Source organism: Aphelocoma coerulescens, unplaced genomic scaffold (assembly GCF_041296385.1).
Source record: "Aphelocoma coerulescens isolate FSJ_1873_10779 unplaced genomic scaffold, UR_Acoe_1.0 HiC_scaffold_332, whole genome shotgun sequence".
In the NCBI taxonomy this organism is placed as follows: domain Eukaryota; kingdom Metazoa; phylum Chordata; class Aves; order Passeriformes; family Corvidae; genus Aphelocoma; species Aphelocoma coerulescens.
Genome location: NW_027183676.1, coordinates 79,860 through 107,812, shown reverse-complemented (window position 1 = coordinate 107,812; position 27,953 = coordinate 79,860). Strand labels below are relative to the sequence as shown.

Sequence of the window (27,953 nt, the reverse complement as noted above, 5' to 3'; positions counted from 1 at the left end):
GCTGGGACGGGCCGCAGGGGGGGCCCCGCCGCTCCCCCCGCCGCTCCTCGCGACGCTGCCTCCGCCGGAGCCTCCCTGGGGGCCTGACCGGAGCTTCCCCGGAGCTTCCCCGGGGGAGAAACGGGGCCTGCTCGGGGCCTTTTTGCGGCCTTACCGGGCTCTCCCCGCGGCCTTTCGGGGCTCGCCGGCGCCTTTTGAGGCCTCCCCGGGGCTTGGCGGGGCTGGTTGGGGCCTTACCGGGGCCTCCTCGGGGTTTGACCGGAGCTTTTTGGGGTCCAAGCGGGCCCTTCCCGAGGCCTCCGGGGGTGAACCGGAGCCTCCCCGGGACCTTTTCGGGCTCTTCCCGGGACCTCCCGGGGCTTTAAAATCCTTTAACGGGAAAAACCCGCCCGGTTCTCTCAGTTTGGGTTCTTTACCGCTGGAATTTTGAGGCGATTTCAGTGGAAATCGCGGTGAAATCGGAGCTTTTTTTGGTTGTTGGTTTTTTTTTTTTTTTAATAATAATATTATTATTATTTTAATTTTTTTTTTCCTATTTAACGACAGCGCTTTCCCCGGTTTTTCCCCCCGGCATTCCGGCTCTTCCCGAGGATCAAAACCGAATCAAAAAAAATCCCGGGATTTGAAGCGCGAGGAGGAGCGGCATGAAATTCCAAGGATTTCTTCCCTCCAGGGAGCTTTTTTGGGTTTTTTCCTTGCGTTTTTCCCTTTGAGCGAGGCCGGAATCGCCCAAAATCTTCCTAAAAATCCAGGGAATTCCTCCCTCGGGAATGCTGGCCTTGAAACCAGGAATGACTTAAAAGCCAAACCCGGAGTTGCTTTTGTTTTTATTATTAATTTTTTTTTTCGGCTAAATTATTAATTAGGAAGGCGACAAAAAAATCTTAAAAAAAAAGGATTTTTGTGGGGTTTTTGGGAGGTTTTTTTGGGGGATAATCCGGTGTTTTCCGGCTAAGTGGAGCAACCCCCAAGGACTGACAGCGATCCCGGCCTCTGGAATTCCGGCTGCGAGTGGAATTTTGGGAGCATCCGCGGGACTTTTGGGGGTTTTTTTTTGGGGGGAAGGGAGGGAGTGAATTTAAAAAAAAAGGAAATTAAGGAAAAAAAAAAAAAAAGTTAAAAAAGGGGATAGAAAATTCCTTCCAAGCGCTCCTGCTCCGGGATCCAGGCACGGCTGGAATCGCTGCTGGCTGAGGTGAGTGTCCCGCGCTGGATTTTTGGGGGGTTTCCCTGGGATTTTAGGGATTTATCCGGCGCTGCGTGAAGCGAGGGAGGTGGGGAGGGATCGGGATGGATCCAGAGGGGATCCAGAGGGGATCCAGAGGTTCCAGATGGAGCCAGGGGGGATCCAGAGGCTCCAGAGGGGTTTGGGATGGATCCAGAGGGTCCTGATGGATCCAGAGGGTTCTCTGATGGAGTCGGGAGGGATCGGGATGGATCCAGGAGGGATCCAGAGGGTCCTGATGGATCTGGGGGGGATCGGGATGGATCCAGAGGGGATCCAGAGGCTCCAGATGGATCCAGGAGGGATCGGGATGGATCCAGGGAGGCTCCAGGGGGGTTTGGGATGGATCCAGAGGGTCCTGATGGATCCAGAGGGTTCTCTGATGGAGTCGGGAAGGATCGGGATGGATCCAGAGGGGATCCAGAGGTTCCAGGTGGAGCCGGGAGGGATCGGGATGGATCCAGAGGGGATCCAGAGGTTCCAGGTGGAGCCAGGGGGGATCGGGATGGAGCCAGGGGGGATCCAGAGGTTCCAGGTGGAGCCGGGAGGGATCGGGATGGATCCAGGGGGGATCCAGGGAGGCTCCAGGGGGGTTTGGGATGGATCCAGAGGGTCCTGATGGATCCAGAGGGTTCTCTGATGGAGTCGGGAGGGATCGGGATGGATCCAGAGGGGATCCAGAGGCTCCAGGTGGATCTGGAGGGGATCGGGATGGAGCCGGGAGGGATCGGGATGGATCCAGAGGGGATCCAGAGGTTCCAAGGGGGTTTGGGATGGATCCAGAGGGTCCTGATGGATCCGGGAGGGACCGGGATGGATCCAGAGGGGATCCAGAGGTTCCAGGGGGGTTTGGGATGGATCCAGAGGGTTCTCTGATGGAGTCGGGAGGGATTGGGATGGAGCCAGAGGGGATCCAGAGGTTCCAGGTGGAGCCAGGGAGGCTCCAGATGGATCCAGGAGGGATCGGGATGGATCCGGGAGGGATCGGGATGGAGCCAGAGGGGATCCAGAGGGTCCTGATGGAGCCAGGGAGGCTCCAGATGGGTCCAGGAGGGTTTGAGATGGATCCAGAGGGTCCTGATGGATCCAGAGGGGATCCAAAGGCTCCAGATGGATCCGGGAGGGATCGGGATGGATCCAGAGGGGATCCAGAGGCTCCAGATGGATCCAGGAGGGATCGGGATGGAGCCAGGGGGGATCCAGGGAGGCTCCAGGGGGGTTTGGGATGGATCCAGAGGGTTCTGATGGATCCGGGAGGGTTCTCTGATGGAGTCGGGAGGGATCGGGATGGAGCCAGAGGGGATCCAGAGGGTCCTGATTGGATCCAGGGAGGCTCCAGATGGGTCCAGGAGGTTTTGAGATGGATCCAGAGGGTCCTGATGGATCCAGAGGGGATCCAAAGGCTCCAGATGGATCCGGGAGGGATCGGGATGGAGCCGGGGGGATCCAGGGAGGCTCCAGATGGATCCAGGAGGGATCGGGATGGATCCAGAGGGGATCCAGATGGATCCAGAGGGGTTTGGGATGGATCCAGAGGGTCCTGATGGATCCGGGAGGGATCGGGATGGATCCGGAGGGGATCCAGAGGTTCCAGGGGGGGTTGGGATGGATCCAGAGGGTCCTGATGGATCCAGAGGGTTCTCTGATGGAGTCGGGAGGGATCGGGATGGATCCAGAGGCTCCAGATGGATCCAGGAGGGATCGGGATGGAGCCAGGGGGGATCCAGAGAGGCTCCAGGGGGGTTTGGGATGGATCCAGAGGGTCCTGATGGAGCCAGGAGGGCTCCAGATGGAGTCGGGAGGGATCAGGATGGATCCAGAGGGGATCCAGAGGGTCCTGATGGATCCAGGAAGGATCGGGATGGAGCCAGGAGGGATCCAGAGGTTCCAAGGGGGTTTGGGATGGATCCAGAGGGTCCTGATGGATCCGGGAGGGATCGGGATGGAGCCAGGAGGGATCCAGAGGGTCCTGATGGATCCAGGAGGGATCGGGATGGAGCCAGGGGGGATCCAGGGAGGCTCCAGGGGGGTTTGGGATGGATCCAGAGGGTCCTGATGGATCCAGGAAGGATCGGGATGGAGCCAGGAGGGATCCAGAGGCTCCAGATGGATCCAGGGGGGATCGGGATGGAGCCAGGGGGGATCCAGAGGGTCCTGATGGATCCAGAGGGGCTCCACATTGATCCGGGGGGATCAGGATGGAGCCAGAGGGGATCGGGATGGAGCCAGAGGGGATCCAGGGGCTCCAGGGGGGTTTGGGATGGATCCAGAGGGTCCTGATGGACCCAGGGAGGCTCCAGATGGATCCAGGGGGGCTCAGGATGGATCTGGAGAGGTCTGGGATGGATCCAGGGAAGTTCGGGAGGGATCCAGAGGGTCCTGATGGATCCAGGAAGACTCAGGGTGGATCTGGAGATGTTTTGGATGGACCCAGGGGGGTTTGGGATGGATCCAGAGGGTCCTGATGGACCCAGGGAGGCTCCAAATGGATCCAGGAAGACTCAGGGTGGATCTGGAGAGGTCTGGGATGGATCCAGGGAAGTTTGGGATGGATCTGGAGAGGCTCAGGATGGATCCAGAGGGTCCTGATGGATCCAGGGAAGTTCGGGGTGGATCCAGGAAGACTCAGGATGGATCTGGAGAGGTCTGGGATGGATCCAGGGAGGTTCAGGATGGATCCAGGGAGGTTTGGGATGGATCCAGGGAGGTTTGGGATGGATCTGGAGAGGTCTGGGATGGATCCAGGGAAGTTCAGGATGGATCCAGGAGTTTGGGATGGATCCAGGGAAGTTCGGGGTGGATCCAGGGAGGCTCAGGATGGATCCAGAGGGTCCTGATGGACCCAGGGAAGTCTGGGATGGATCTGGAGAGGTCTGGGATGGATCCAGGAGTTCGGGATGGATCCAGGGAGGCTCCAGATGGATCCAGGGAAGTTCAGGATGGATCCAGAGAGTCTTGATGGATCCAGGGGGGCTCAGGAGGGATCCAGAGGGTCCTGATGGACCCAGGGAAGTTCAGGGTGGATCCAGGAAGACTCAGGATGGATCTGGAGAGATCTGGGATGGATCCAGGGAAGTTCAGGATGGATCTGGAGAGGTTCAGGATGGATCCAGGGAAGTTCAGGATGGATCCAGAGGGTCCTGATGGATCCCAGGGTGTTTGGGATGGATCTGGAGAGGTCTGGGATGGATCCAGGAATTCAGGATGGATCCCAAGGCCCCTCCCTCCCTCCCTCCCTGCTCCAGCACCCGGGAATTTTGGGAATCCTCGCAGATCCCGTTGGAATCCAGGCCTGGAATGACATTCTGGGATCTCTTGGGATCACCAGGATCGAACCTCAACCCGCTGGGACATGAAATTCCCACATTCCCAACCGATCCCAGGGCTTGGAATTCCCAAATTCCGGCCCCAAAGCCGATTTTCCAAGGGATCCCTTTTTTCCTTCGGGATCTTGCAGCTGGGAATGGATTTTTCTGGAATTCCCAGGGGATTTAGGAGGAGGAATCCCCCCCCCCCAGAGAGGAAAATCTGGGATTAATCCCAATTTTTTAGGGGGTTTTCCCTTGGTTTCTTTGGGAAAAAAACTCACCCAGAGTCTCCCTCGTGCCTGGTTTTCCTTGGGGGGAAAATTCCATCTAAAAATTGGGATTTGGGGTCTTTGGGAGCCTTCAGCCAGGCAAGGATTTTTCCTGGGATAACCCAGAATTTGGGAAAAAAAAAAATCCCAAAATATCCCACAGGGATTTTTTTTCCCACCTGAGCTGAGCCCCCTGGGAAGCTCCAGGAATTCGTTTTTCCCGTTCATCCCCAAAATTATCTCCTGGATTTGGGGAGGTGGGGGGAGAAAATTCCCAAAGATTTGGGGATTTTGGGAGCCGTGGGAATCTCGGGATCCCCTCCCCGGCCGGAATTCCACGGGACAATTTTGGTGGATTGGATTTGAATTTCTTTTGGTTTTTCCTCCCAGGAAAATTTCCTCCCAAAATTCCCAGAGAATCCATCAAACCTCATTTTTTTTCCCGGATTTTTAGGGATTTCAACACCCAATTCCTGCTTTTTTTTCCCCCCCCCCTGTTTTCCATGGGAAGAAAACAATCCCGGGATTATTCCGGGGGGGGGGGTCAAAGCTGAATAATCCCAAAGATTTTTCCCAATTTTTTCACCGTTTAACTCCCAAATCCGAGGAAAAACGGGACAATTTCAGGAAAATCCCCCCCCAATCCCAAAAAAAACCCCGGGATCATGGCACCACCTGCTTCCCATTCCTGCTTTTTAGGGGAATTCCCGGGATTTTATGGGAATTTTCTCCCCTCACCTATTCCCAAACCCTGGAATAATCCCGGGATTGTTTTCTTCCCATGGAAAACAGGGGGGGAGGGAAAAAAAAAGCAGGAATTGGGTGTTGAAATCCCTAAAAATCCGGGAAAAAAAATGAGGTTTGATGGATTCTCTGGGAATTTTGGGAGGAAATTTTCCTGGGAGGAAAAACCAAAAGAAATTCAAATCCAATCCACCAAAATTGTCCCGTGGAATTCCGGCCGGGGAGGGGATCCCGAGATTCCCACGGCTCCCAAAATCCCCAAATCTTTGGGAATTTCCTCCCCCCACCTCCCCAAATCCAGGAGATAATTTTGGGGATGAACGGGAAAAACGAATTCCTGGAGCTTCCCAGGGGGCTCAGCTCAGGTGGGAAAAAAAATCCCTGTGGGATATTTTGGGATTTTTTTTTTCCCCAAATTCTGGGTTATCCCAGGAAAAATCCTTGCCTGGCTGAAGGCTCCCAAAGACCCCAAATCCCAATTTTTAGATGGAATTTTCCCTCCAGGGAAAACCAGGCACGAGGGAGACTCTGGGTGAGTTTTTTTCCCAAAGAAACCAAGGGAAAACCCCCCAAAAAATTGGGATTAATCCCAAATTTTCCTCTTTGGGGGGGGGGGATTCCTCCTCCTAAATCCCCTGGGAATTCCAGAAAAATCCATTCCCAGCTCCAAGAAATTGGATTTTCCAGGAGAAAAGAGGAGCTGCCGAGGACATTCCCGAGGGATTTTTGGGATCCATCCTTGGGGGATTTGGGGGATCCCCATTTTTGGGGGGGGGGCTCTGGAATTCCCTGGGAATTCCTGCCCCGTTTTAGGGTGGTTTTAGGGGATTTCTGCCGCCTTGGGGGTGCTTTTGGTGGCACGGAGGATTTGGGATCGCTGCTTTCCGTGGATTTGGGGTCGAGCCGGAGCCCGATCCCGAATTTTTTTGGGGTGGGAAAGGTGTTTGGAGTTGTGTTGGAGAGCGGGAGTTTTATCCCAAATTTGTAGGGGAAGGGGATGGCTGGGATGGATTCGGGGTTCATCCATCGCTGGGGTTTGTGATCTTTCATTTTTGGGGTTTTTTAGCCCCAAATCTGTGGGGACGGGGCTCTGCCAGCTGCCTTTGGGGTCAATCCAAACTTCAGTCCCTGACCCCGGATCCCAAATCCCTGGGGCCCCTGGATTCCCTGACCTCAAATCCCTGGATTCCCTTATCCCTGACCCCAAATCCCAAATCCCTGGATCCCCTGGATCCTGTTATCCCTGACCCCAAATCCCTGGATCCCCTTATCCCTGACCCCAAATCCCTGGGACCCCTGGATCCCCTTATCCCTGACCCCAAATCCCTGCATCCCTGTATTCCCTTATCCCTGACCCCAAATCCCAAATCCCTGGATCCCCTGGATCCCCTTATCCATAACCCCATATCCCTGGATTTCCACCATCACCAAATCCCCCTGATCCCTTATCCCTGACCCCAAATCCTAAATCCCCTGGATCCCCTTCTCCCTGACCCCAAATCCTAAATCCCCTGTATTCCCTTCTCCCTGACCCCAAATCCCTGTATTCCCTTATCCCTGACCCCATATCCCTGGATCCCCTGGATCCTGTTATCCCTGACCCCAAATCCCTGTATTCCCTTCTCCCTGACCCCAAATCCCAAATCTTTGGGGCCCCTGGATCTTGTTATCCTTGACCCCAAATCCCAAATCCCTGGATCCCCTGGATCCCCTTATCCCTGACCCCAAACCCCATATCCCTGGATTCCCTGGATCTTGTTATCCCTGACCCCAAATCCCAAATCCCTGGATCCCCTGGATCCCTTTCTCCCTGACCCCAAATCCTTGGATCCCCTTATCCCTGACCCCAAATCCCATATCCCTGGATCCCCTGGATCCCCTTATCCCTGACCCCAAACCCCAAATCCTTGTATCCCTGTATCCCTGGATCTCCTTATCCCTGACCCTAAATCTCTGGGGCCCCTGGATCCCCTTATCTCTGACCCCAAATCCCAAATCCCTGTATTCCCTTCTCCCTGACCCCAAATCCCAAATCTCTGGGGCCCCTGGATCCTGTTATCCCTGACCCCAAATCCCTGGATCCCCTTATCCCTGACCCCAAATCCCTGGATCCCCTTATCCCTGACCCCAAATCCCATATCCCTGGATCCCCTGGATCCCCTTATCCCTGACCCCAAATCCCAAATCCCTGTATTCCCTTCTCCCTGACCCCAAATCCCATATCCCTGGATCCCCTGGATCCCCTTATCCCTGACCCCAAATCCCAAATCCCTGGATCCCCTTATCCCTGACCCCAAATCCCAAATCCCTGGATCCCCTGGATCCCCTTCTCCCTGACCCCAAATCCCAAATCTCTGGGGCCCCTGGATCCCCTTATCCCTGACCCCAAATCCCAAATCCCTGGATCCCCTGGATCCCCTTCTCCCTGACCCCAAATCCCAAATCCCTGGATCCCCTGGATCCCCTTCTCCCTGACCCCAAATCCCAAATCTCTGGGGCCCCTGGATCCCCTTATCCCTGACCCCAAATCCCCGGATCCCTCCCCAGTCCCGCATCCCCCTGACCCCTCACCCCATTGTCCCCGTGTGCCCAGGTGCCCGTGGCGAGCTGGCAGTGCCACAGCGGGCACGGGGTCGGTGCCGTGGGCGAGCGCCAGCAGGGCCCGCACTGACCCCAGGTGCCCGTGGCGAGCTGGCAGCGCCACAGGGGGCATTGCCGGGGGCACGGGGTCAGTGCCGTGGGCGAGCGCCAGCAGGGTCTGCACTGACCCCAGGTGCCCGTGGCGAGCTGGCAGTGCCACAGCGGGCACGGGGTCGGTGCCGTGGGCGAGCGCCAGCAGGGCCCGCACTGACCCCAGGTGCCCGTGGCGAGCTGGCAGTGCCACAGCGGGCACGGGGTCGGTGCCGTGGGCGAGCGCCAGCAGGGCCCGCACTGACCCCAGGTGCCCGTGGCGAGCTGGCAGTGCCACAGCGGGCACGGGGTCGGTGCCGTGGGCGAGCGCCAGCAGGGCCCGCACTGACCCCAGGTGCCCGTGGTGGGCCAGCAGCGCCAGGGGTGGCATTTACTGGGGGTGGCATTACCGAAGGTGGCATTGCTGGGGGTGGCACTGCCATGGGTGGCACTGCCGGGGGTGGCATTACCAGGAGTGGCACTGCCAGTGGCACGGGCTCAATGCCATGACCACAAGAGCTGACCAACCCCCAGCACATCCCACACCAACCCCACATCCGCAGGTGCCCATGGTGGGCCGGAAACACCGTGGGTGGCACTGCCGGGGGTGGCACTGCTGTGGGTGGCATTGCTGGGGGTGGCATTACCAGTGCCACAGGGTCGGTGAGGAGCTGACCAACCCCCAGCACATCCCACGCCAACCCCACACCCCCCCCCATTCCCCATCCGCAGGCGCCCATGGCGGGCCGGAGGCACTGTGGGTGGCAGCGCCAGGGGTGGCACTCCCAAGGGTGGCATTGCTGGGGGTGGCATTACCGGGGGTGGCACTGCCAGTGGCACGGGCTCAATGCCACGACCACAAGAGATGACCAACCCCCAGCAGATCCCACACCAACCCCATATCCCACTGCGGTGTCCCCAGGTGCCCAGGGCGGGCTGGAAGCACCGTGGGTGGCAGCACCGGGGGTGGCACTGCCATGGGTGGCACTGCCATGGGTGGCACTGCCAGGGGTGCCATTACCAGTGCCACAGGGTCGGTGAGGAGCTGACCAACCCCCAGCACATCCCCCACCAACCCCACACCCCCCCATTCCCCATCCGCAGGCGCCCGTGGTGGGCTGGAAACACCATGGGTGGCACTGCCATGGGTGACACTGCCAGGGGTGGCACTGCCATGGGTGGCATTACCGGAGGTGGCATTCCTGGGGGTGGCACTGCCAGTGGCACAGGCTCAATACCACGACCACAAGAGCTGACCAACCCCCAGCAGATCCCACACCAACCCCACATCCCGTTCCCCATCCGCAGGCACCCGTGGCGGGCCGGAAACACCGTGGGTGGCAGCGCCAGGGGTGGCATTACTGTGGGTGGCATTGCTGGGGCTGGCATTACCGGGGGTGGCACTGCCGTGGGTGGCACTGCCAGTGGCACGGGCTCAATGCCATGACCACAAGAGCTGACCAACCCCCAGCAGATCCCACACCAACCCCATATCCCACTGCGGTGTCCCCAGGTGCCCAGGGCGGGCTGGAAGCACCGTGGTTGGCAGCGCCGGGGGTGGCATTGCTGGGGCTGGCACTGCCACGGGTGGCATTGCTGGGGGTGGCATTACCAGTGCCACAGGGTGGGTGAGGAGCTGACCAACCCCCAGCACATCCCCCACCAACCCCACACCCCCCCCCATTCCCCATCCGCAGGCGCCCATGGCGGGCCGGAAACACCGTGGGTGGCATTGCCGGGGGTGGCATTGCTGGGGGTGGTACTACTGGGGGTGGCACTGCCACGGGTGGCATTACCAGTGCCACAGGGTGGGTGAGGAGCCGACCAACCCCCAGCACATCCCCCACCAACCCCACACCCCCCCCCCCGTTCCCCATCCGCAGGCGCCCAGGGCGGGCCGGAAGCACCGTGGGTGGCAGCGCCGGGGGTGGCATTGCTGGGGGTGACACTGCCATGGGTGACACTGCCAGGGGTGGCACTGCCATGGGTGGCACTGCCGGTGGCACGGGCTCAATGCCACAACCACAAGAGATGACCAACCCCCAGCACATCCCACACCAACCCCACACCCCCATTCCCCATCCGCAGGCGCCCATGGCGGGCTGGAAACAGCGCGGGTGGCACTGCCGTGGGTGGCATTACTGGGGGTGGTACTACTGGGGGTGGCACTGCCAGTGGCACGGGCTCAATGCCACGACCACAAGAGCTGACCAACCCCCAGCACATCCCCCACCAACCCCACACCCCCCCGTTCCCCATCCGCAGGCGCCCATGGCGGGCCGGAAGCAGCGCGGCGCCGGCACCCCCGGTACCCCCGGCGCCCTTGGCACCTTTGGCACCGTCGGCGGCGCGGCGCCGTGGCCGGAGGAGGTGGGCGAGCGCGAGCAGGGCCTGTACTCGCTGCACCGCATGTTCGACATCGTGGGCGCGCAGCTGACGCACCGCGACGTCCGCGTGCTCTCCTTCCTCTTCGTGGACGTGCTGGACGAGGCCGAGCGCGGCCGCATCCGCTCGGGCCGCGACTTCCTGCTGGCGCTGGAGCGGCAGGGCCGCTGCGACGAGAGCAACCTGCGGCAGCTGCTGCAGCTGCTGCGCATCATCACCCGCCACGACCTGCTGCCCTACGTCAGCCTCAAGAGGCGGCGGCCCGGTGAGTGCCCGTCGCGATATGTCGCGATATGTCGCGATATACGGGGTCATTGTCGTGGTATAATCACGGTATATGGGGGTATTGGGGTCACACCATCACCCGCCACGACCTGCTGCCCTACGTCAGCCTCAAGAGGCGGCGGCCCGGTGAGTGCCCGTCGCGATATGTCGCGATATGTCGCGATATATGGGGTCAGTGTCATGATATAGTCGTGATATATGGGGGTATTGGGGTCACACCATCACCCGCCAGGACCTGCTGCCCTACGTCAGCCTCAAGAGGAGGCGGCCCGGTGAGTGCCCGTCGCGATATGTCGCGATATGTCACGATATACGGGGTCGCTGTCACGATATGTCGCGATATACGGGGTCGGTGTTAACGGTATATGGGGGTATTGGGGTCACACCATCGCCCGCCACGACCTGCTGCCCTACGTCAGCCTCAAGAGGAGGCGGCCCGGTGAGTGCCCGTCGCGATATGTCGCGATATGTCGCGATATACAGGGTCAGTGTCATGATATAGTCGTGATATATGGGGGTATTGGGGTCACACCATCACCCGCCACGAGCTGCTGCCCTACGTCAGCCTCAAGAGGCGGCGGCCTGGTGAGTGCCCGTCGCGATATGTCGCGATATATCATGATATATGGGGTTGGTGTCATGATATAGTCATGATATAGTCATGATATGTGGGGGTATTGGGGTCACACCATCGCCCGCCACGAGCTGCTGCCCTACGTCAGCCTCGAGAGGAGGCGGCCCGGTGAGTGCCCGTCGCGATATGTCGCGATATGTCGCGATATACGGGGTCACTGTCACGATATGTCGCGATATACGGGGTCGGTGTCGTGATATAGTCGTGATATATGGGGGTATTGGGGTCACACCATCACCCGCCACGAGCTGCTGCCCTACGTCAGCCTCAAGAGGAGGCGGCCCGGTGAGTGCCCGTCGGGATATATCGCGATATACGGGGTCACTGTCGCGATATATCGCGACATATGGCGGTGTTGGGGTCACTCCATCCCCCGCCACGAGCGGCTGCCGCAGGTCAGCCCCGGAGGGGCAGGAGGGGCTGTCGCGATAGCCCACCCCATGTCGCGATAGCCCACCCATGTCGCGATAGCCCACCCATGTCGCGATAGCCCACCCGTGTCGCGATAGCCCACCCATGTCGCGATAGCCCACCCATGTCGCGATAGCCCACCCGTGTCGCGATAGCCCACCCATGTCGCGATAGCCCACCCCATATCGCGATAGCCCACCCCATATCGCGATAGCCCACCCATGTCGCGATAGCCCTCCCCATGTCGTGATAGCCCACCCATGTCGCGATAGCCCACCCATGTCGCGATAGCCCTCCCCATGTCGTGATAGCCCACCCGTGTCACGATAGCCCACCCGTGTCGCGATAGCGGCCCCACGCCCCTCAGAGACCCCTGAGTGGGGTCAGGGTCACTTTGGGGTCAGGGTCACTTTGGGGTCAGGGTCAGTTTGGGGTCGGGGTCACTTTGGGGTCGGGGTCACTTTGGGGTCAGGGTCACTTTGGGGTCGGGGTCACTTTGGGGTCAGGGTCACTTTAGGATCGGGGTCGCTTTAGGATCGGGGTCACTTTGGGGTCGGGGTCACTTTGGGGTCGGGGTCACTTTGGGGTCAGGGTCGCTTTGGGGTCAGGGTCTCTTTGGGGTCAGGGTCACTTTGGGGTCGGGGTCACTTTGGGGTCGGGGTCACTTTGGGGTCAGGGTCACTTTGGGATCGGGGTCACTTTGGAGTCAGGGTCGCTTTAGGATCGGGGTCACTTTGGGGTCGGGGTCACTTTGGGATCAGGGTCGCTTTAGGATCGGGGTCTCTTTGGGGTCAGGGTCACTTTGGGATCGGGGTCACTTTGGAGTCAGGGTCGCTTTAGGATCGGGGTCACTTTGGGGTCGGGGTCACTTTGGGATCAGGGTCGCTTTAGGATCGGGGTCGCTTTGGGGTCAGGGTCACTTTGGGATCGGGGTCACTTTGGGGTCGGGGTCGCTTTGGGGTCAGGGTCAGTTTGGGGTCGGGGTCGCTTTGGGGTCGGGGTCAGTTTGGGGTCAGGGTCACTTTGGGGTCAGGGTCACTTTGGGGTCAGGGTCACTTTGGGGTCAGGGTCTTTTTGGGGTCAGTGTTGGGGTCTCTTTGGGGTCTCTTTGGGGTCGGGGTTCGTGTGCCCCCCCCGAGTGGCGCTGTCGGGACGGCCCCGGCTGCCTCCCGGTGCCTCCCTGGGTTCGGGGTCCCCGTGGGGTGCCCGGTGCCCGCGGTGCCATTCCCGGTGCCATTCCCAGTGCCATTCCCGTTCCCGGTGCCATTCCTGTTCCCATTCCCGGTGCCCCTGTTCCCGTTCCCGTTCCCATTCCCGTTCCCGGTGCCCCCATTCCCGTTCCTGTTCCCATTCCCGTTCCCATTCACGGTGCCATTCCCGGTGCCCCCATTCCTGTCCCCGTTCCCGTTCCCGGTGCCCTTCCCATCCCCATTCCCGTTCCCATTCCCATCCCCATTCCCGGTGCCCCTGTTCCCATTCCCATTCCCGTCCCCATTCCCATTCCCGGTGTCCCCGTTCCTGTTCCCATTCTCGGTGCCGTTCCCGGTGCCCCTGTTCCCGTCCCCGTTCCCGTTCCCATTCCCGGTGCCCTTCCCGGTGTCCCCATTCCCGTCCCCATTCCCGTTCCCGTTCCCGTTCCCGTTCCCATTCCCGGTGCCCTTCCCGGTGCCCCCATTCCCGTTCCCATTCCCATCCCCATTCCCGGTGCCCCTGTTCCCATTCCCGTTCCCGTTCCCATTCCCGTTCCCGTTCCCATTCCCGGTGCCATTCCCGGTGCCCCCATTCCCGTCCCCATTCCCGTCCCCATTCCCGTCCCCATTCCCGTCCCCATTCCCGTTCCCATTCCCGGTGCCCTTCCCGGTGCCCCCATTCCCGTTCCCATTCCCGTCCCCATTCCCGGTGCCCCTGTTCCCATTCCCGGTGCCCTTCCCGGTGCCCCCGTTCCCATTCCCGTCCCCATCCCCGTTCCCATTCCCGGTGCCCTTCCCGGTGCCCCCGTTCCCATTCCCGTCCCCATCCCCGTTCCCATTCCCGGTGCCCTTCCCGGTGCCCCTGTTCCCGTTCCCATTCCCATTCCCATTCTCGTTCCCGGTGCCCTTCCGGTGCCCCCGTTCCCGTTCCCATTCCCGGTGCCCTTCCCGGTGCCCCCATTCCCGTTCCCATTCCCGGTGCCCCCATTCCTGGTGCCCCCATTCCCGTTCCCATTCCCGGTGCCATTCCCGGTGCCCCTGTTCCCATCCCCTTTCCCATCCCCGGTGCCATTCCCGGTGCCCCTGTCCCCGTTCCTGTTCCCATTCCCGGTGCCCCCATTCTCGTTCCCGTTCCCATTCCCGGTGCCCTTCCCGGTGCCCCTGTTCCCGTACCCATTCCCGTTCCCATTCCCGTTCCCATTCCCGGTGCCCCCATTCCCGTTCCCGTTCCCGGTGCCCCCGTTCCCATTCCCGGTGCCCTTCCCGGTGCCCGCAGTGTGCCCGGACCTGGTGGACAAGTACCTGGAGGAGACGTCCATCCGCTACGTCACCCCCCGCGCGCCCGGGGGCGCCGCGCCCGGCCTCGGCCACCCCCACAAATCAGGTACGGGGCCTTTTGGGGTCACCTCCCCCCCTTTGGGGTCACCCTACAGTCACCACCCCCCTTTGGGGTCATCACCCCCCCTTTGGGGTCACCCTACAGTCACCACCCCCCTTTGGGGTCACCCTACAGTCATCACCCCCACTTTGGAGTCACCTCCCCCCCTTTGGGGTCGCCCTACAGTCACCACCCCTCCTTTGGGGTCACCTCCCCCACTTTGGGGTCACCACCCCCCTTTTGGGATCATCACCCCCCCTTTGGGGTCACCTTGGGTTCATCACCCCCCCTTTGGGGTCACCTTGGGTTCATCACCCCCCCTTTGGGGTCATCACCCCCTTTGGGGTCACCCTACAGTCACCACCCCCCCTTTGGGGTCACCACCCCCCCTTTGGGGTCATCACCCCCCCATTTGGGGTCACCTTGGGGTCCTCACCCCCCCTTTGGGGTCACCTCCCCCCCTTTGGGGTCACCTCCCCCTCTTTGGGGTCACCACCCCCTTTTGGGATCGTCACCTCCCCTTTGGGGTCACCACCCCCCCTTTGGGGTCGCCCTACAGTCACCACCCCCCCTTTGGGGTCATCACTCCCCTTTGGGGTCACCTCCCCCCCTTTGGGGTCACCCTACAGTCATCACCCCTCCTTTGGGGTCATCACCCCCCTTTGGAGTCACCTCCCCCACTTTGGGGTCACCCTACAGTCACCACCCCCCTTTGGGATCACCACCCTCCCATTTGGGGTCACCTTGGGGTCCTCACCCCCCTTTGGGGTCGCCCTACAGTCACCACTCCCCTTTGGGGTCACCACCCCCCCTTTGGGGTCGCCCTACAGTCACCACTCCCCTTTGGGGTCACCACCCCCCCTTTGGGGTCACCACCCCCCCTTTGGGGTCACCCTACAGTCACCACTCCCCTTTAGGGTCATCACCCCCCCTTTGGGGTCACCACCCCCCTTTGGGGTCACCTCCCCCCCTTTGGGGTCACCTTGGGTTCATCACCCCCCCTTTGGGATTGTCACCCCCCCTTTGGGGTCACCACCCCCCTTTGGGATCACCACCCTCCCATTTGGGGTCACCCTGGGGTCCTCACCCCCCTTTGGGGTGCTCACCCCCCTTTGGGGTCACCCTACAGTCATCACTCCCCTTTGGGGTCATCACCCCCCCTTTGGGGTCACCACCCCCCCTTTGGGGTCACCTTGGGGTCACCTCCCCCCCTTTGGGGTCACCTTGGGTTCATCACCCCCCCTTTGGGGTCATCACCCCCTTTGGGGTCACCCTACAGTCACCACCCCCCTTTTGAGGTCACCACCCCCCCTTTGGGATTGTCACCCCCCCTTTGGGGTCATCACCCCCCCTTTGGGGTCACCTCCCCCACTTTGGGGTCGCCCTACAGTCACCACCCCCCTTTGGGATCACCACCCTCCCATTTGGGGTCACCCTGGGGTCCTCACCCCCCTTTGGGGTCACCCTACAGTCACCACCCCCCTTTGGGGTCACCACCCCCCCTTTGGGGTCATCACCCCCCCCTTTGGGATCATCACCCCCCTTTGGGGTCACCCTACAGTCACCACGCCCCTTTGGGATCATCACCCCCCCTTTGGGGTCACCACCCCCCCTTTGGGGTCACCTTGGGGTCCCCGCTCCCCTTTGGGGTCCCCACTCCCCCCGGGATCCTCCCGGAGTTCCCGACCCCATTCCGGGCCTGGGGGGCTCTGCCCAGATCAGGGGGGATTTCGGGATTTGGGGGGGGGAGGAGGGAATTGGGGGTCCCCTTTATGGGGCGGGGGGGGTTCCGTGGGGTGGATTTGGGGTCGCTGGGGTGGATTTGGGGTTCCCGGGGTAGATTTGGGGTCCCTGACCCCGCTGTTCCCCCCCACCCCAGTGCCTGCCCCCCACCCATCCCTGTGCTGCCCCCCGGGGTGGATTTGGGGTCTGTGGGGTGGGTTTGGGGTCCCTGGATGGATTTGGGGTTCCCTATCAGATTTGGGGTCTGTGGGGTGGATTTGGGGTCCCTGGATGGATTTGGGGTTCCCTATCAGATTTGGGGTCTGTGGGGTGGATTTGGGGTCCCTGACCCCCCTGTTTCCCCAGTGCCTGCCCCCCACCCGTCCTTGTGCTGTTCCCTGGGGTGGATTTGGGGTTTCCAGGGTGGGTTTGGGGTCTGTGGGGTGGATTTGGGGTTCCCAGGGTGGCTTTGGGGTCTGTGGGGTGGATTTGGGGTCTATGGGGTGGATTTGGGGTCTGTGGGGTGGATTTGGGGTTCCCAGGGTGGATTTGGGGTCTGTGGGGTGGGTTTGGGGTTCCCTATCAGATTTGGGGTCTGTGGGGTGGATTTGGGGTCTGTGGGGTGGATTTGGGGTTCCCTATCAGATTTGGGGTCTGTGGGGTGGATTTGGGGTTCCCAGGATGGATTTGGGGTCTGTGGGGTGGATTTGGGGTCCCTGACCCCGCTGTTTTCCCCACCAGTGCCTGCCCCCCACCCGTCCCTGTGCTGCTTCCTGGGATGGATTTGGGGTTCCCTATCAGATTTGGGGTCTGTGGGGTGGATTTGGGGTCTATGGGGTGGATTTGGGGTTCCCAGGGTAGATTTGGGGTCTGTGGGGTGGATTTGGGGTCCCTGGATGGATTTGGGGTTCCCTATCAGATTTGGGGTCTCTGGGGTGGATTTGGGGTTCCCTGTCAGATTTGGGGTCTGTGGGGTGGATTTGGGGTCTGTGGGGTGGATTTGGGGTCCCTGGATGGATTTGGGGTTCCCTATCAGATTTGGGGTCTGTGGGGTGGATTTGGGGTCTGTGGGGTGGATTTGGGGTCCCTGACCCCCCTGTTTCCCCAGTGCCTGCCCCCCACCCGTCCCTGTGCTGTTCCCTGGGGTGGATTTGGGGTTCCCAGGGTGGGTTTGGGGTCTGTGGGGTGGATTTGGGGTCCCTGGATGGATTTGGGGTTCCCTATCAGATTTGGGGTCTGTGGGGTGGATTTGGGGTCTATGGGGTGGATTTGGGGTTCCCAGGGTGGATTTGGGGTCTGTGGGGTGGATTTGGGGTCCCTGGATGGATTTGGGGTTCCCTATCAGATTTGGGGTCCCTGGATGGATTTGGGGTTCCCAGGGTGGATTTGGGGTCTGTGGGGTGGATTTGGGGTCCCTGGATGGATTTGGGGTTCCCTATCAGATTTGGGGTCCCTGGATGGATTTGGGGTTCCCTATCAGATTTGGGGTCTGTGGGGTGGATTTGGGGTCCCTGGATGGATTTGGGGTTCCCTATCAGATTTGGGGTCTATGGGGTGGATTTGGGGTCTGTGGGGTGGATTTGGGGTCCCTGACCCCCCTGTTTCCCCAGTGCCTGCCCCCCACCCGTCCCTGTGCTGTTCCCTGGGGTGGATTTGGGGTTCCCAGGGTGGGTTTGGGGTCTGTGGGGTGGATTTGGGGTTCCCTATCAGATTTGGGGTCTGTGGGGTGGATTTGGGGTCTATGGGGTGGATTTGGGGTCTGTGGGGTGGATTTGGGGTTCCCAGGGTGGATTTGGGGTCTGTGGGGTGGATTTGGGGTCCCTGGATGGATTTGGGGTTCCCTATCAGATTTGGGGTCTGTGGGGTGGATTTGGGGTTCCCTGTCAGATTTGGGGTCTGTGGGGTGGATTTGGGGTTCCCAGGGTGGATTTGGGGTCCCTGGATGGATTTGGGGTTCCCTATCAGATTTGGGGTCTGTGGGGTGGATTTGGGGTCCCTGGATGGATTTGGGGTTCCCTATCAGATTTGGGGTCTGTGGGGTGGATTTGGGGTCCCTGACCCCGCAGTTTCCCCACCAGTGCCTGCCCCCCACCCGTCCCTGTGCTGTTTCCTGGGGTGGGTTTGGGGTCTGTGGGGTGGATTTGGGGTCCCAGGATGGATTTGGGGTCCCTGACCCCGCTGTTTCCCCAGTGCCTGCCCCCCACCCGTCCCTGTGCTGCCCCCCGGGGTGGGTTTGGGGTCTGTGGGGCGGATTTGGGGTCCCTGGATGGATTTGGGGTTCCCTGTCAGATTTGGGGTCTGTGGGGTGGATTTGGGGTCTGTGGGGTGGATTTGGGGTTCCCTATCAGATTTGGGGTCTGTGGGGTGGATTTGGGGTCTGTGGGGTGGATTTGGGGTTCCCTATCAGATTTGGGGTCTGTGGGGTGGATTTGGGGTCCCTGGATGGATTTGGGGTTCCCTATCAGATTTGGGGTCTCTGGGGTGGATTTGGGGTTCCCTATCAGATTTGGGGTCTGTGGGGTGGATTTGGGGTCTGTGGGGTGGATTTGGGGTTCCCTGTCAGATTTGGGGTCCCAGGATGGATTTGGGGTCCCTGACCCCGCAGTTTCCCCACCAGTGCCTGCCCCCCACCCGTCCCTGTGCTGCCCCCCGGGGGGGCCCCAGCTGGGCCCGAAGCGCCCGGGCCGGGCCCGGAGCCTCCTCGGGAACCAACGGAAACGGAGAAAGTCGGCGACCCCCGACCCCAAAGAGAAACAGACCTGCGGTGAGGGGGGAGGGGAGTATGGGATTGGGATTGTGGGATTGGGTACGGGATCGGGAACGGGATCGGGATTGGGATCCCCAAAGAGAAACAGACCTGCGGTGAGGGGGGAGGGGAGTATGGGATCGGGATTGTGGGATTGGGATTGTGGGATCGGGAACGGGATCGGGATTGTGGGATTGGGTACGGGATCGGGAACGGGATCGGGATTGGGATCCCCAAAGAGAAACAGACCTGCGGTGAGGGGGGAGGGGAATATGGGATCGGGATTGGGATTGTGGGATTGGGATTGGGTATGGGATCGGGAATGGGATCAGGATTGGGATCCCCAAAGAGAAACAGACCTGCGGTGAGGGGGGAGGGGAGTATGGGATCGGGATTGTGGGATCGGGATTGGGATTGGGACTGTGGGATTGGGATTGGGATCGGGATTGGGATGGGGATGGGGAATGGGATTGGGAATGGGATCGGGATGGGGAATGGGATTGTGGGATTGGGAATGGGATCCCCAAGGAGAACCAGAGCTGTGGTGAGGGGGGAGGGGAATGGGATCGGGATCGGGATTGGGATCGGGAATGGGATCGGGATTGGGATCCCCAAAGAGAAACAGACCTGCGGTGAGGGGGGAGGGGAACGGGATCGGGATTGGGATCGGGATTGGGATTGTGGGATTGGGTATGGGATCGGGAACGGGATCGGGATTGTGGGATCGGGATTGTGGGATTGGGATTGGGATCAGGATTGGGATCCCCAAAGAGAAACAGAGCTGCGGTGAGGGGGGAGGGGAACGGGATCGGGATCAGGATTGGGATTGGGATTGTGGGATCAGGATCGGGATCGGGAATGGGATCCCCAAGGAGAAACAGACCTGCAGTGAGGGGACTATGGGATCGGGATTGTGGGATCGGGATCGGGATTGGGATTGTGGGATTGGGTATGGGATCGGGAACGGGATCCCCAAAGAGAAACAGACCTGCGGTGAGGGGGGAGGGGAATATGGGATCGGGATTGTGGGATCGGGATTGTGGGATTGGGATTGTGGGATTGTGGGATTGGGTATGGGATCAGGAACGGGATCCCCAAAGAGAAACAGAGCTGCGGTGAGGGGGGAGGGGAGTATGGGATCGGGATTGTGGGATCGGGATTGTGGGATCGGGATTGGGATCCCCAAAGAGAAACAGAGCTGCGGTGAGGGGGGAGGGGAACGGGATCGGGATTGTGGGATTGGGATTGTGGGATTGTGGGATTGGGTATGGGATCGGGAACGGGATCGGGATTGTGGGATCGGGATTGTGGGATTGGGTATGGGATCGGGAACGGGATCCCCAAAGAGAAACAGAGCTGCGGTGAGGGGGGAGGGGAACAGGATCGGGATTGGGATTGTGGGATCGGGAACGGGAACGGGATTGGGATCGGGATGGGGAATGGGATTGTGGGATTGGGAATGGGATCCCCAGAGAGAACCAGAGCTGCAGTGAGGGTGGAGGGGAATATGGGATCGGGATTGGGATTGGGATTGGGATTGGGATTGTGGGATTGTGGGATTGGGTATGGGATCGGGAACGGGATCGGGATTGGGATTGGGATTGTGGGATTGGGTATGGGATCGGGAACGGGATCCCCAAGGAGAACCAGAGCTGCGGTGAGGGGGGAGGGGAATATGGGATCGGGATTGTGGGATTGGGTATGGGATCGGGAACGGGATCAGGATTGTGGGATTGGGATTGTGGGATTGTGGGATTGGGTATGGGATCGGGAACGGGATCCCCAAAGAGAAACAGAGCTGCAGTGAGGGGGGAGGGGAACGGGATCGGGATCGGGATTGGGAATGGGATCGGGATGGGGAATGGGATTGTGGGATTGGGAATGGGATCCCCAAAGAGAACCAGAGCTGCAGTGAGGGGGGAGGGGAATATGGGATCGGGATTGGGATTGGGATTGTGGGATTGTGGGATTGGGTATGGGATCGGGAACGGGATCCCCAAGGAGAACCAGAGCTGCGGTGAGGGGGGAGGGGAATGGGATCGGGATTGTGGGATCGGGAATGGGATTGGGACTTCCTGAAATTGGGTGGAAATTCTGATTTGGGGGCAAATTTGTGAGCGGAGAAGCCCCGAGAGGAAAAACCCCCAAAAATCCCCCAAAACTCAGGAGCAGCCCCACCTCCCCAAATCCCTGAATCCCTGAATCCCTTTTCCCCCTGGGATTGGGGGTCCTTAGGGTTGGGATGTTTGGGATTGTGGGGATTGGGGAGGGAATTGGGATTGGGGGAAATCTTTAGGACTGAGCTGAGAACTGGGCTACGAGAAACCCCCTAAAATTCGAAAGAAATCCCAACTCAGGCACAAATTCCTCAACAACCAAACCCCAAACAAAACCAGAAGCCCCCAAAATTCAGGAGCAGCCCCATCTCCCCGAATCCCTGAATCCCTGAATCCCTTTTCCCCTGGGATCGGGGGGTCCTTAGGGTTGGGATGTTTGGGATTGTGGGGATTGGGGAGGGACTGGGATTTGGGGGGATCCAAGGATTGAGGAGAGTCTGGAACTGTGGAAGGGAACTGGGACTGAGCTGCGAACCGGGCGACGAGAAACCCCCTCAAATTCCACCTCAAGCACCAATTCAACACCGAAACCCCAACCCCAAACCCCCCAAAACTCAGGAGCAGCCCCACCTCCCCTAATCCCTGAATCCCTGAATCCCTGAATCCCTGAATCCCTTTTCCCCCTGGGATTGGGGGGTCCTTAGGGTTGAGATGTTTGGGATTGTGGGGATTGGGGAGGGACTGGGATTTGGGGGGATCCAAGGACTGGGGAGAGTCCGGGACAGGGGATTTGGGAATTGGGACTGGGGAAAATCTTCAGGACTGATCTTAGAACTGGACCACAAGAAACCCCCTAAATTCCAAAACAACCCCACCTCAACCACCGACTCCTCAACACCAAAACCAAACCCCAAACCCCCAAAAAGCCCCCAAAATTCAGGAGCAACCCCACCTCCCCGAATCCCCAAATCCCTGAATCCCTGAATCCCTTTTCCCCTGGGATCGGGGGGTCCTTAGAGTTGAGATGTTTGGGATTGTGGGGATTGGGGAGGGACTGGGATTTGGGGGGATCCAAGGACTGGGGAGAGTCCGGGACAGGGGATTTGGGAATTGGGGAAAATCTTCAGGACTGATCTTAGAACTGGACCACAAGAAACCCCCTAAATTCCAAAACAACCCCACCTCAACCACCGACTCCTCAACACCAAACCCCAAACCCCCAAACTCAGGAGCAGCCCCACCTCCCCTAATCCCTGAATCCCTGAATCCCTGAATCCCTGAATCCCTTTCCCCCTGGGATTGAGGGGTCCTTAGGGTTGGGGAGAGTCCAGGACAGGGGGAGAGAATTGGAATTGGGGAAAATCTTCAGGACCGAGCTGCGAACCGGGCTACGAGAAACCCCCTCAAATTCCACCTCAAGCACCAATTCAACACCAAACCCCAACCCCAAACCCCCCAAAAACCCCCCAAAAACTCAGGAGCAGCCCCACCTCCCCTAATCCCTGAATCCCCGAATCCCTGAATCCCCGAATCCCTGAATCTCTTTCCCCCTGGGATTGGGGGGTCCTTAGGGTTGGGATGTTTGGGATTGTGGGGATTGGGGAGGGACTGGGATTTGGGGGGGATCCAAGGATTGAGGAGAGTCTGGAACTGTGGAAGGGAACTGGGACTGGGGAAAATCTTCAGGACTGAGCTGCGAACTGGGCTACGAGAAACCCCCTCAAATTCCACCTCAAGCACCAATTCAACACCAAACCCCAACCCCAAACCCCCCAAAACTCAGGAGCAACCCCACTTCCCCTAATCCCTGAATGCCTGAATGCCTGAATCCCTTTCCCCCTGGGATTGGGGGTCCTTAGAGTTGGGATGTTTGGGATTGTGGGGATTGGGGAGAGTCCGGGACTGGGGGAGAGAATTGGAATTGGGGAAAATCTTCAGGACTGATCTTAGAACTGGACCACAAGAAACCCCCTAAATTCCAAAACAACCCCACCTCAACCACCGACTCCTCAACACCAAAACCAAACCCCAAAAACCCCCCAAAACTCAGGAGCAGCCCCACTCCCATCATCCTTCCCCTAATCCCTGAATCCCTGAATCTCTTTCCCCCTGGGATCGGGGGGTCCTTAGGGTTGGGATGTTTGGGATTGTGGGGATTGGGGAGGGACTGGGATTTGGGGGGATCCAAGGACTGGGGAGAGTCCAGGATGGAGGAGAGAATTGGAATTGGGGAAAATCTTCAGGACTGATCTTAGAACTGGACCACAAGAAACCCCCTAAATTCCAAAACAACCCCACCTCAACCACCGACTCCTCAACACCAAAACCAAACCCCAAACCCCCAAAAACCCCCCAAAACTCAGGAGCAGCCCCACCTCCCCAAATCCCTGAATCCCTTTCCCCCTGGGATTTGGGGGGATCCAAGGATTGAGGAGGGTCCAGGACAAGGGGAGAGAATTGGAATTGGGGAAAATCTTCAGGACCGAGCTGCGAACCGGGCTACGAGAAACCCCCTCAAATTCCACCTCAAGCACCAATTCAACACCAAAACCAAACCCCAAACCCCCCAAAACTCAGGAGCAACCCCACCTCCCCTAATCCCTGAATCCCTGAATCCCTGAATCCCTGAATCCCTTTTCCCCCTGGGATTGGGGGGTCCTTAGGGTTGAGATGTTTGGGATTGTGGGGATTGGGGAGGGACTGGGATTTGGGGGGATCCAAGGATTGAGGAGAGTCTGGAACTGTGGAAGGGAACTGGGACTGGGGAAAATCTTCAGGACTGATCTTAGAACTGGACTACAAGAAACCCCCTAAATTCCAAAACAACCCCACCTCAACCACCGATTCCTCAACACCAAACCCCAACCCCAAACCCCCCAAAACTCAGGAGCAGCCCCACCTCCCCTAATCCCTGAATCCCTGAATCCCTTTCCCCCTGGGATCGGGGGGTCCTTAGGGTTGGGATGTTTGGGATTGTGGGGATTGGGGAAGGACTGGGATTGGGAGGATCCAAGGATTGAGGAGAGTCCGGGACAGGGGATTTGGGATTTGGGACTGGGGAAAATCTTCAGGAGTGAGCTGCGAACTGAACCAGGAGAAACCCCCTAAAACCCAAAACAACCCCACCTCAACCACCGGCTCCTCAACACCAAAACCAAACCCCCCAAACTCAGGAGCATCCCCACCTCCCCTAATCCCTGAATCCCTGAATCCCTTTCCCCCTGGGATTGAGGGTCTTAGGGTTGGGGAGAGTCCGGGACTGGGGGAGAGAACTGGGACTGGGGAAAATCTTCAGGACCGAGCTGCGAACCGGGCTACGAGAAACCCCCTCAAATTCCACCTCAAGCACCAATTCAACACCAAAACCAAACCCCAAACCCCCCAAAACTCAGGAGCAGCCCCACCTCCCCTAATCCCTGAATCCCTGAATCCCTGAATCCCTGAATCCCTTTTCCCCCTGGGATCGGGGGGTCCTTAGGGTTGAGATGTTTGGGATTGTGGGGATTGGGGAGGGACTGGGATTTGGGGGGATCCAAGGACTGGGGAGAGTCCGGGACAGGGGATTTGGGAATTGGGACTGGGGAAAATCTTCAGGACTGATCTTAGAACTGGACCACGAGAAACCCCCTAAATTCCAAAACAACCCCACCTCAACCACCGACTCCTCAACACCAAAACCAAACCCCCCAAACTCAGGAGCATCCCCACCTCCCCTAATCCCTGAATCCCTGAATCCCTTTCCCCCTGGGATTGAGGGGTCCTTAGGGTTGGGGAGAGTCTGGAACTGTGGAAGGGAACTGGGACTGGGGAAAATCTTCAGGACTGATCTGCGAACCGGGCTACGAGAAACCCCCTCAAATTCCACCTCAACCACCAATTCAACACCAAAACCCCAACCCCAAACCCCCCCAAAACCCCCCAAAACCCCCCTAAAAACCCACCCCCCCCCCTCCCCCCAGACATCCGCCTACGCGTACGCGCCGAGTACTGCCAGCACGACTCCGCCCTGCACGGCAACGTCTTCTCCAACAAGCAGGAGCCCCTGGAGCGGCAATTCGAGCGTTTCAACCAAGCCAACACCATCCTGAAATCCCGGGATTTGGGCTCCATCATCTGCGACATCAAATTCTCGGAGCTCACCTACCTCGACGCCTTCTGGCGGGATTACATCAACGGCTCCCTGCTCGAGGCGCTCAAGGGCGTCTTCATCACGGACTCGCTCAAACAGGCCGTGGGCCACGAGGCCATCAAGCTGCTGGTCAACGTGGACGAGGAGGATTACGAGTCGGGCCGCCAGAAACTCCTCAGGAACTTGATGCTTCACGCGGCTCCTTGAGGGATTCTTGATTCTCTTTTCCGGTTTTTTTTTTGGGGGGGGGTTTTTTTGGGGGGCTTTTTGGGGTTTTGGGGGGTTTTGGTTTGGGGGTTTTTGGTTTGGGGGTTTTTGGTTTGGGGGTTTTTGGGTTTTTGGGGATTTTTGAGTTTTTTTTGGGTTTGGGGCTTTTGATTTGGGGGTTTTTGGTTTAGGGTTTTTTTGGGTTTTTGAGGGTTTTTTTGGGTTTGGGGTTTTTTTGGGGTTTTTTTGGGTTTGGGGGTTTTTTGGGTTTTTGGGTTTTTTTTGGGTTTTAGGGTTTTTTTGGGTTTTTGGTTTTTTTTTGGTTTTTTTTTGGGTTGGGGTTTTTTGGGTTTTAGGTTTTTTTGGGTTTTTGGGGTTTTTTTGGGGTTTTTTTTGGTTTGGGGGGTTTTTTGGGTTTTGGGGTTTTTTTGGGTTTTGGGGTCTTTTTGGTTTGAGGGGTTTTTTGGGTTTTGGGGGTTTTTGGGTTTTGGGGTTTTTTTGGGTTTTTTTTTGGTTTGGGGGGTTTTTTGGGTTTTGGGGTTTTTTTGGGTTTTAGGGTTTTTTTGGGGTTTTGGGTTTTTTTGGGGGTTTTTGGTTTGGGGGGTTTTGGTTTTCGGGGTTTTTTTTGGGTTTTTTTGGTTTGGGGTTTTTTTGGGTTTTGGGGTTTTTTTGGTTTGAGGGGTTTTTTGGGTTTTGGGGGTTTTTGGGTTTTTGGGGTTTTTTTGGGTTTTTTTTGGGTTTTTGGGGTTTTTTTTTGGGTTTTGGGGTTTTTTTGGTTTTTTTTGGGGTTTGGGGGTTTTTTTGGTTTTGGGTTTTTTTGGGTTTTTGGGGATTTTTGAGGTTTTTTTTGGGTTTGGGGGTTTTTTGGGTTTTAGGGGTTTTTTTGGGTTTTTGGGGTTTTTTTAGGTTTTTTTTGGGTTTTGGGGTTTTTGATTTGGGGGTTTTTGGTTTGGGATTTTTTTTGGGTTTGGGGGTTTTTTGGGTTTTGGGTTTTTTTTGGGGTTTTTTTGGGTTTGGGGGTTTTTTGGGTTTGGGGTTTTTTTGGGTTTGGGGGTTTTTTGGGGTTTTTTTGGGTTTTGGGGTTTTTTTGGGTTTTTGGGTTTTTTTTGGGGTTTTTTTGGTTTGGGGGTTTTTGGGTTTGGGGTTTTTTGGGTTTGGGTTTTTTTGGGTTTTAGGGTTTTTTTGGGTTTTTGGGGTTTTTTTGGTTTGGGGGTTTTTTTGGTTTTTGGGGGTTTTTTGGGGGTTTTTTTGGGTTTGGGTTTTTTTTTGGTTTTGGGGTTTTTTTGGGTTTGGGGGTTTTTTGGGGGTTTTTTGGGTTTGGGGGTTTTTTTGGTTTGGGGTTTTTTTGGGTTTTTTTTTGGGTTTGGGGGTTTTTGGTTTGGGGGTTTTTGGTTTTGGGTTTTTTTTGGGTTTTGGGGGTTTTTTGGGTTTGGGGGGTTTTTTGGTTTTAGGGTTTTTTTGGGTTTTTGGGTTTTTTTTTGGGTTTGGGGGCTTTTTTGGGTTTTTTTTTGGGTTTTGGGGCTTTTTTGGGGTTTTTTTTGGGTTTTGGGGTTTTTTTGGGTTTGGGGGTTTTTTTGGGTTTTTGGGTTTTTTTTGTTTTTTTTTTGGGTTTGGGGTTTTTTTGGGTTTGGGGTTTTTTGGGTTTTTTTTGGGTTTTTTTTTTAAGGGTTTTTTTTGGGTTATTTTTTTGGTTTTTTTTTTTTAAGGGGTTTTTCTTCTTTTTTTTGGTTTTTTTTTGGTTGGGGTTGTTTTGGGGTTTTTTTTCTCCTTCCTTGCTTTGTGATTTTCCCTCCTTCCCTCCCCCGGTGGGTTTTTTGTTGGTGAGGATTTGGGGAGGGTTGGAGGTGTGGGATGTTTCCAGGATTTGGGGCTTTTTTTTTTGGGGTCCCTGCTGGGTTCTCCTTGTGGTTTTTTTTTTTTCCATGGGGTTTTTCCCCCCCCCTCCCTTTTGCTTTTGTATCCATTAAAAACCACGATGGAAAGGCGAAAATCCCGTTGGTGCAGTGGGAATTGGGGATTGGAGGCACAGAATGTGCCAGAATTCCTCCTTTTTCTCTGTCAATTCCTCCTTTTCCTGGTGTTTTCCATGATTTTTCCGTGTTTTTTCCCAGTTTTTCCCCATTTTCTGTTCTTTTGTATCCATTAAAAACCACGATGGAAAGGCGAAAATCCCGTTGGTGCAGTGGGAATTGGGGATTGGAGGTGTGGGAAGCCCTGGAAAAATGGGAATATTCCAGAATTCCTTCTTTTTCCCTGTCAATTCCTCCTTTTCCTTGTGTTTTCCATGATTTTTCCCTGTTTTTCCCTGTTTTTTCCCTGTTTTTCCCCATTTTCTGTTCATTTTTTATCCATTAAAAACCACCATGGAAAGGTGAAACTCCCCTTGGTGAAACTCGCTGGGATTTGGGGTTGGAGCTGCAGAAAGCTCTGGAAAAATGGGAATATTCCAGAATTCCTCCTTTTTCTCTGTCAATTCCTCCTTTTCCTGGTGTTTTCCCTGTTTTTTCCCTGTTTTTTCCCATTTTCTGTTCTTTTGTATCCATTAAAAACCACCATGGAAAGGTGAAACTCCCCTTGGTGAAACTCGCTGGGA

At 57.7% G+C, this 27,953-nt stretch overlaps 1 protein-coding gene across 1 annotated transcript; it reads left to right on the top strand.

Moving 5' to 3' along the window:
* Positions 1-487: 487 nt before the first annotated feature.
* On the top strand, positions 488-25,392 carry LOC138101542 (death effector domain-containing protein-like). The gene is made up of 5 exons (XM_068999318.1): positions 488-1,195; positions 10,482-10,866; positions 14,398-14,505; positions 18,839-18,985; positions 24,984-25,392. The coding sequence occupies exons 2-5, from the start codon at positions 10,488-10,490 to the stop codon at positions 25,358-25,360; spliced, it is 1,011 nt and encodes a 336-aa protein (XP_068855419.1). The 5' UTR covers positions 488-1,195; positions 10,482-10,487; the 3' UTR covers positions 25,361-25,392.
* The last annotated feature ends 2,561 nt before the right edge of the window (positions 25,393-27,953 follow it).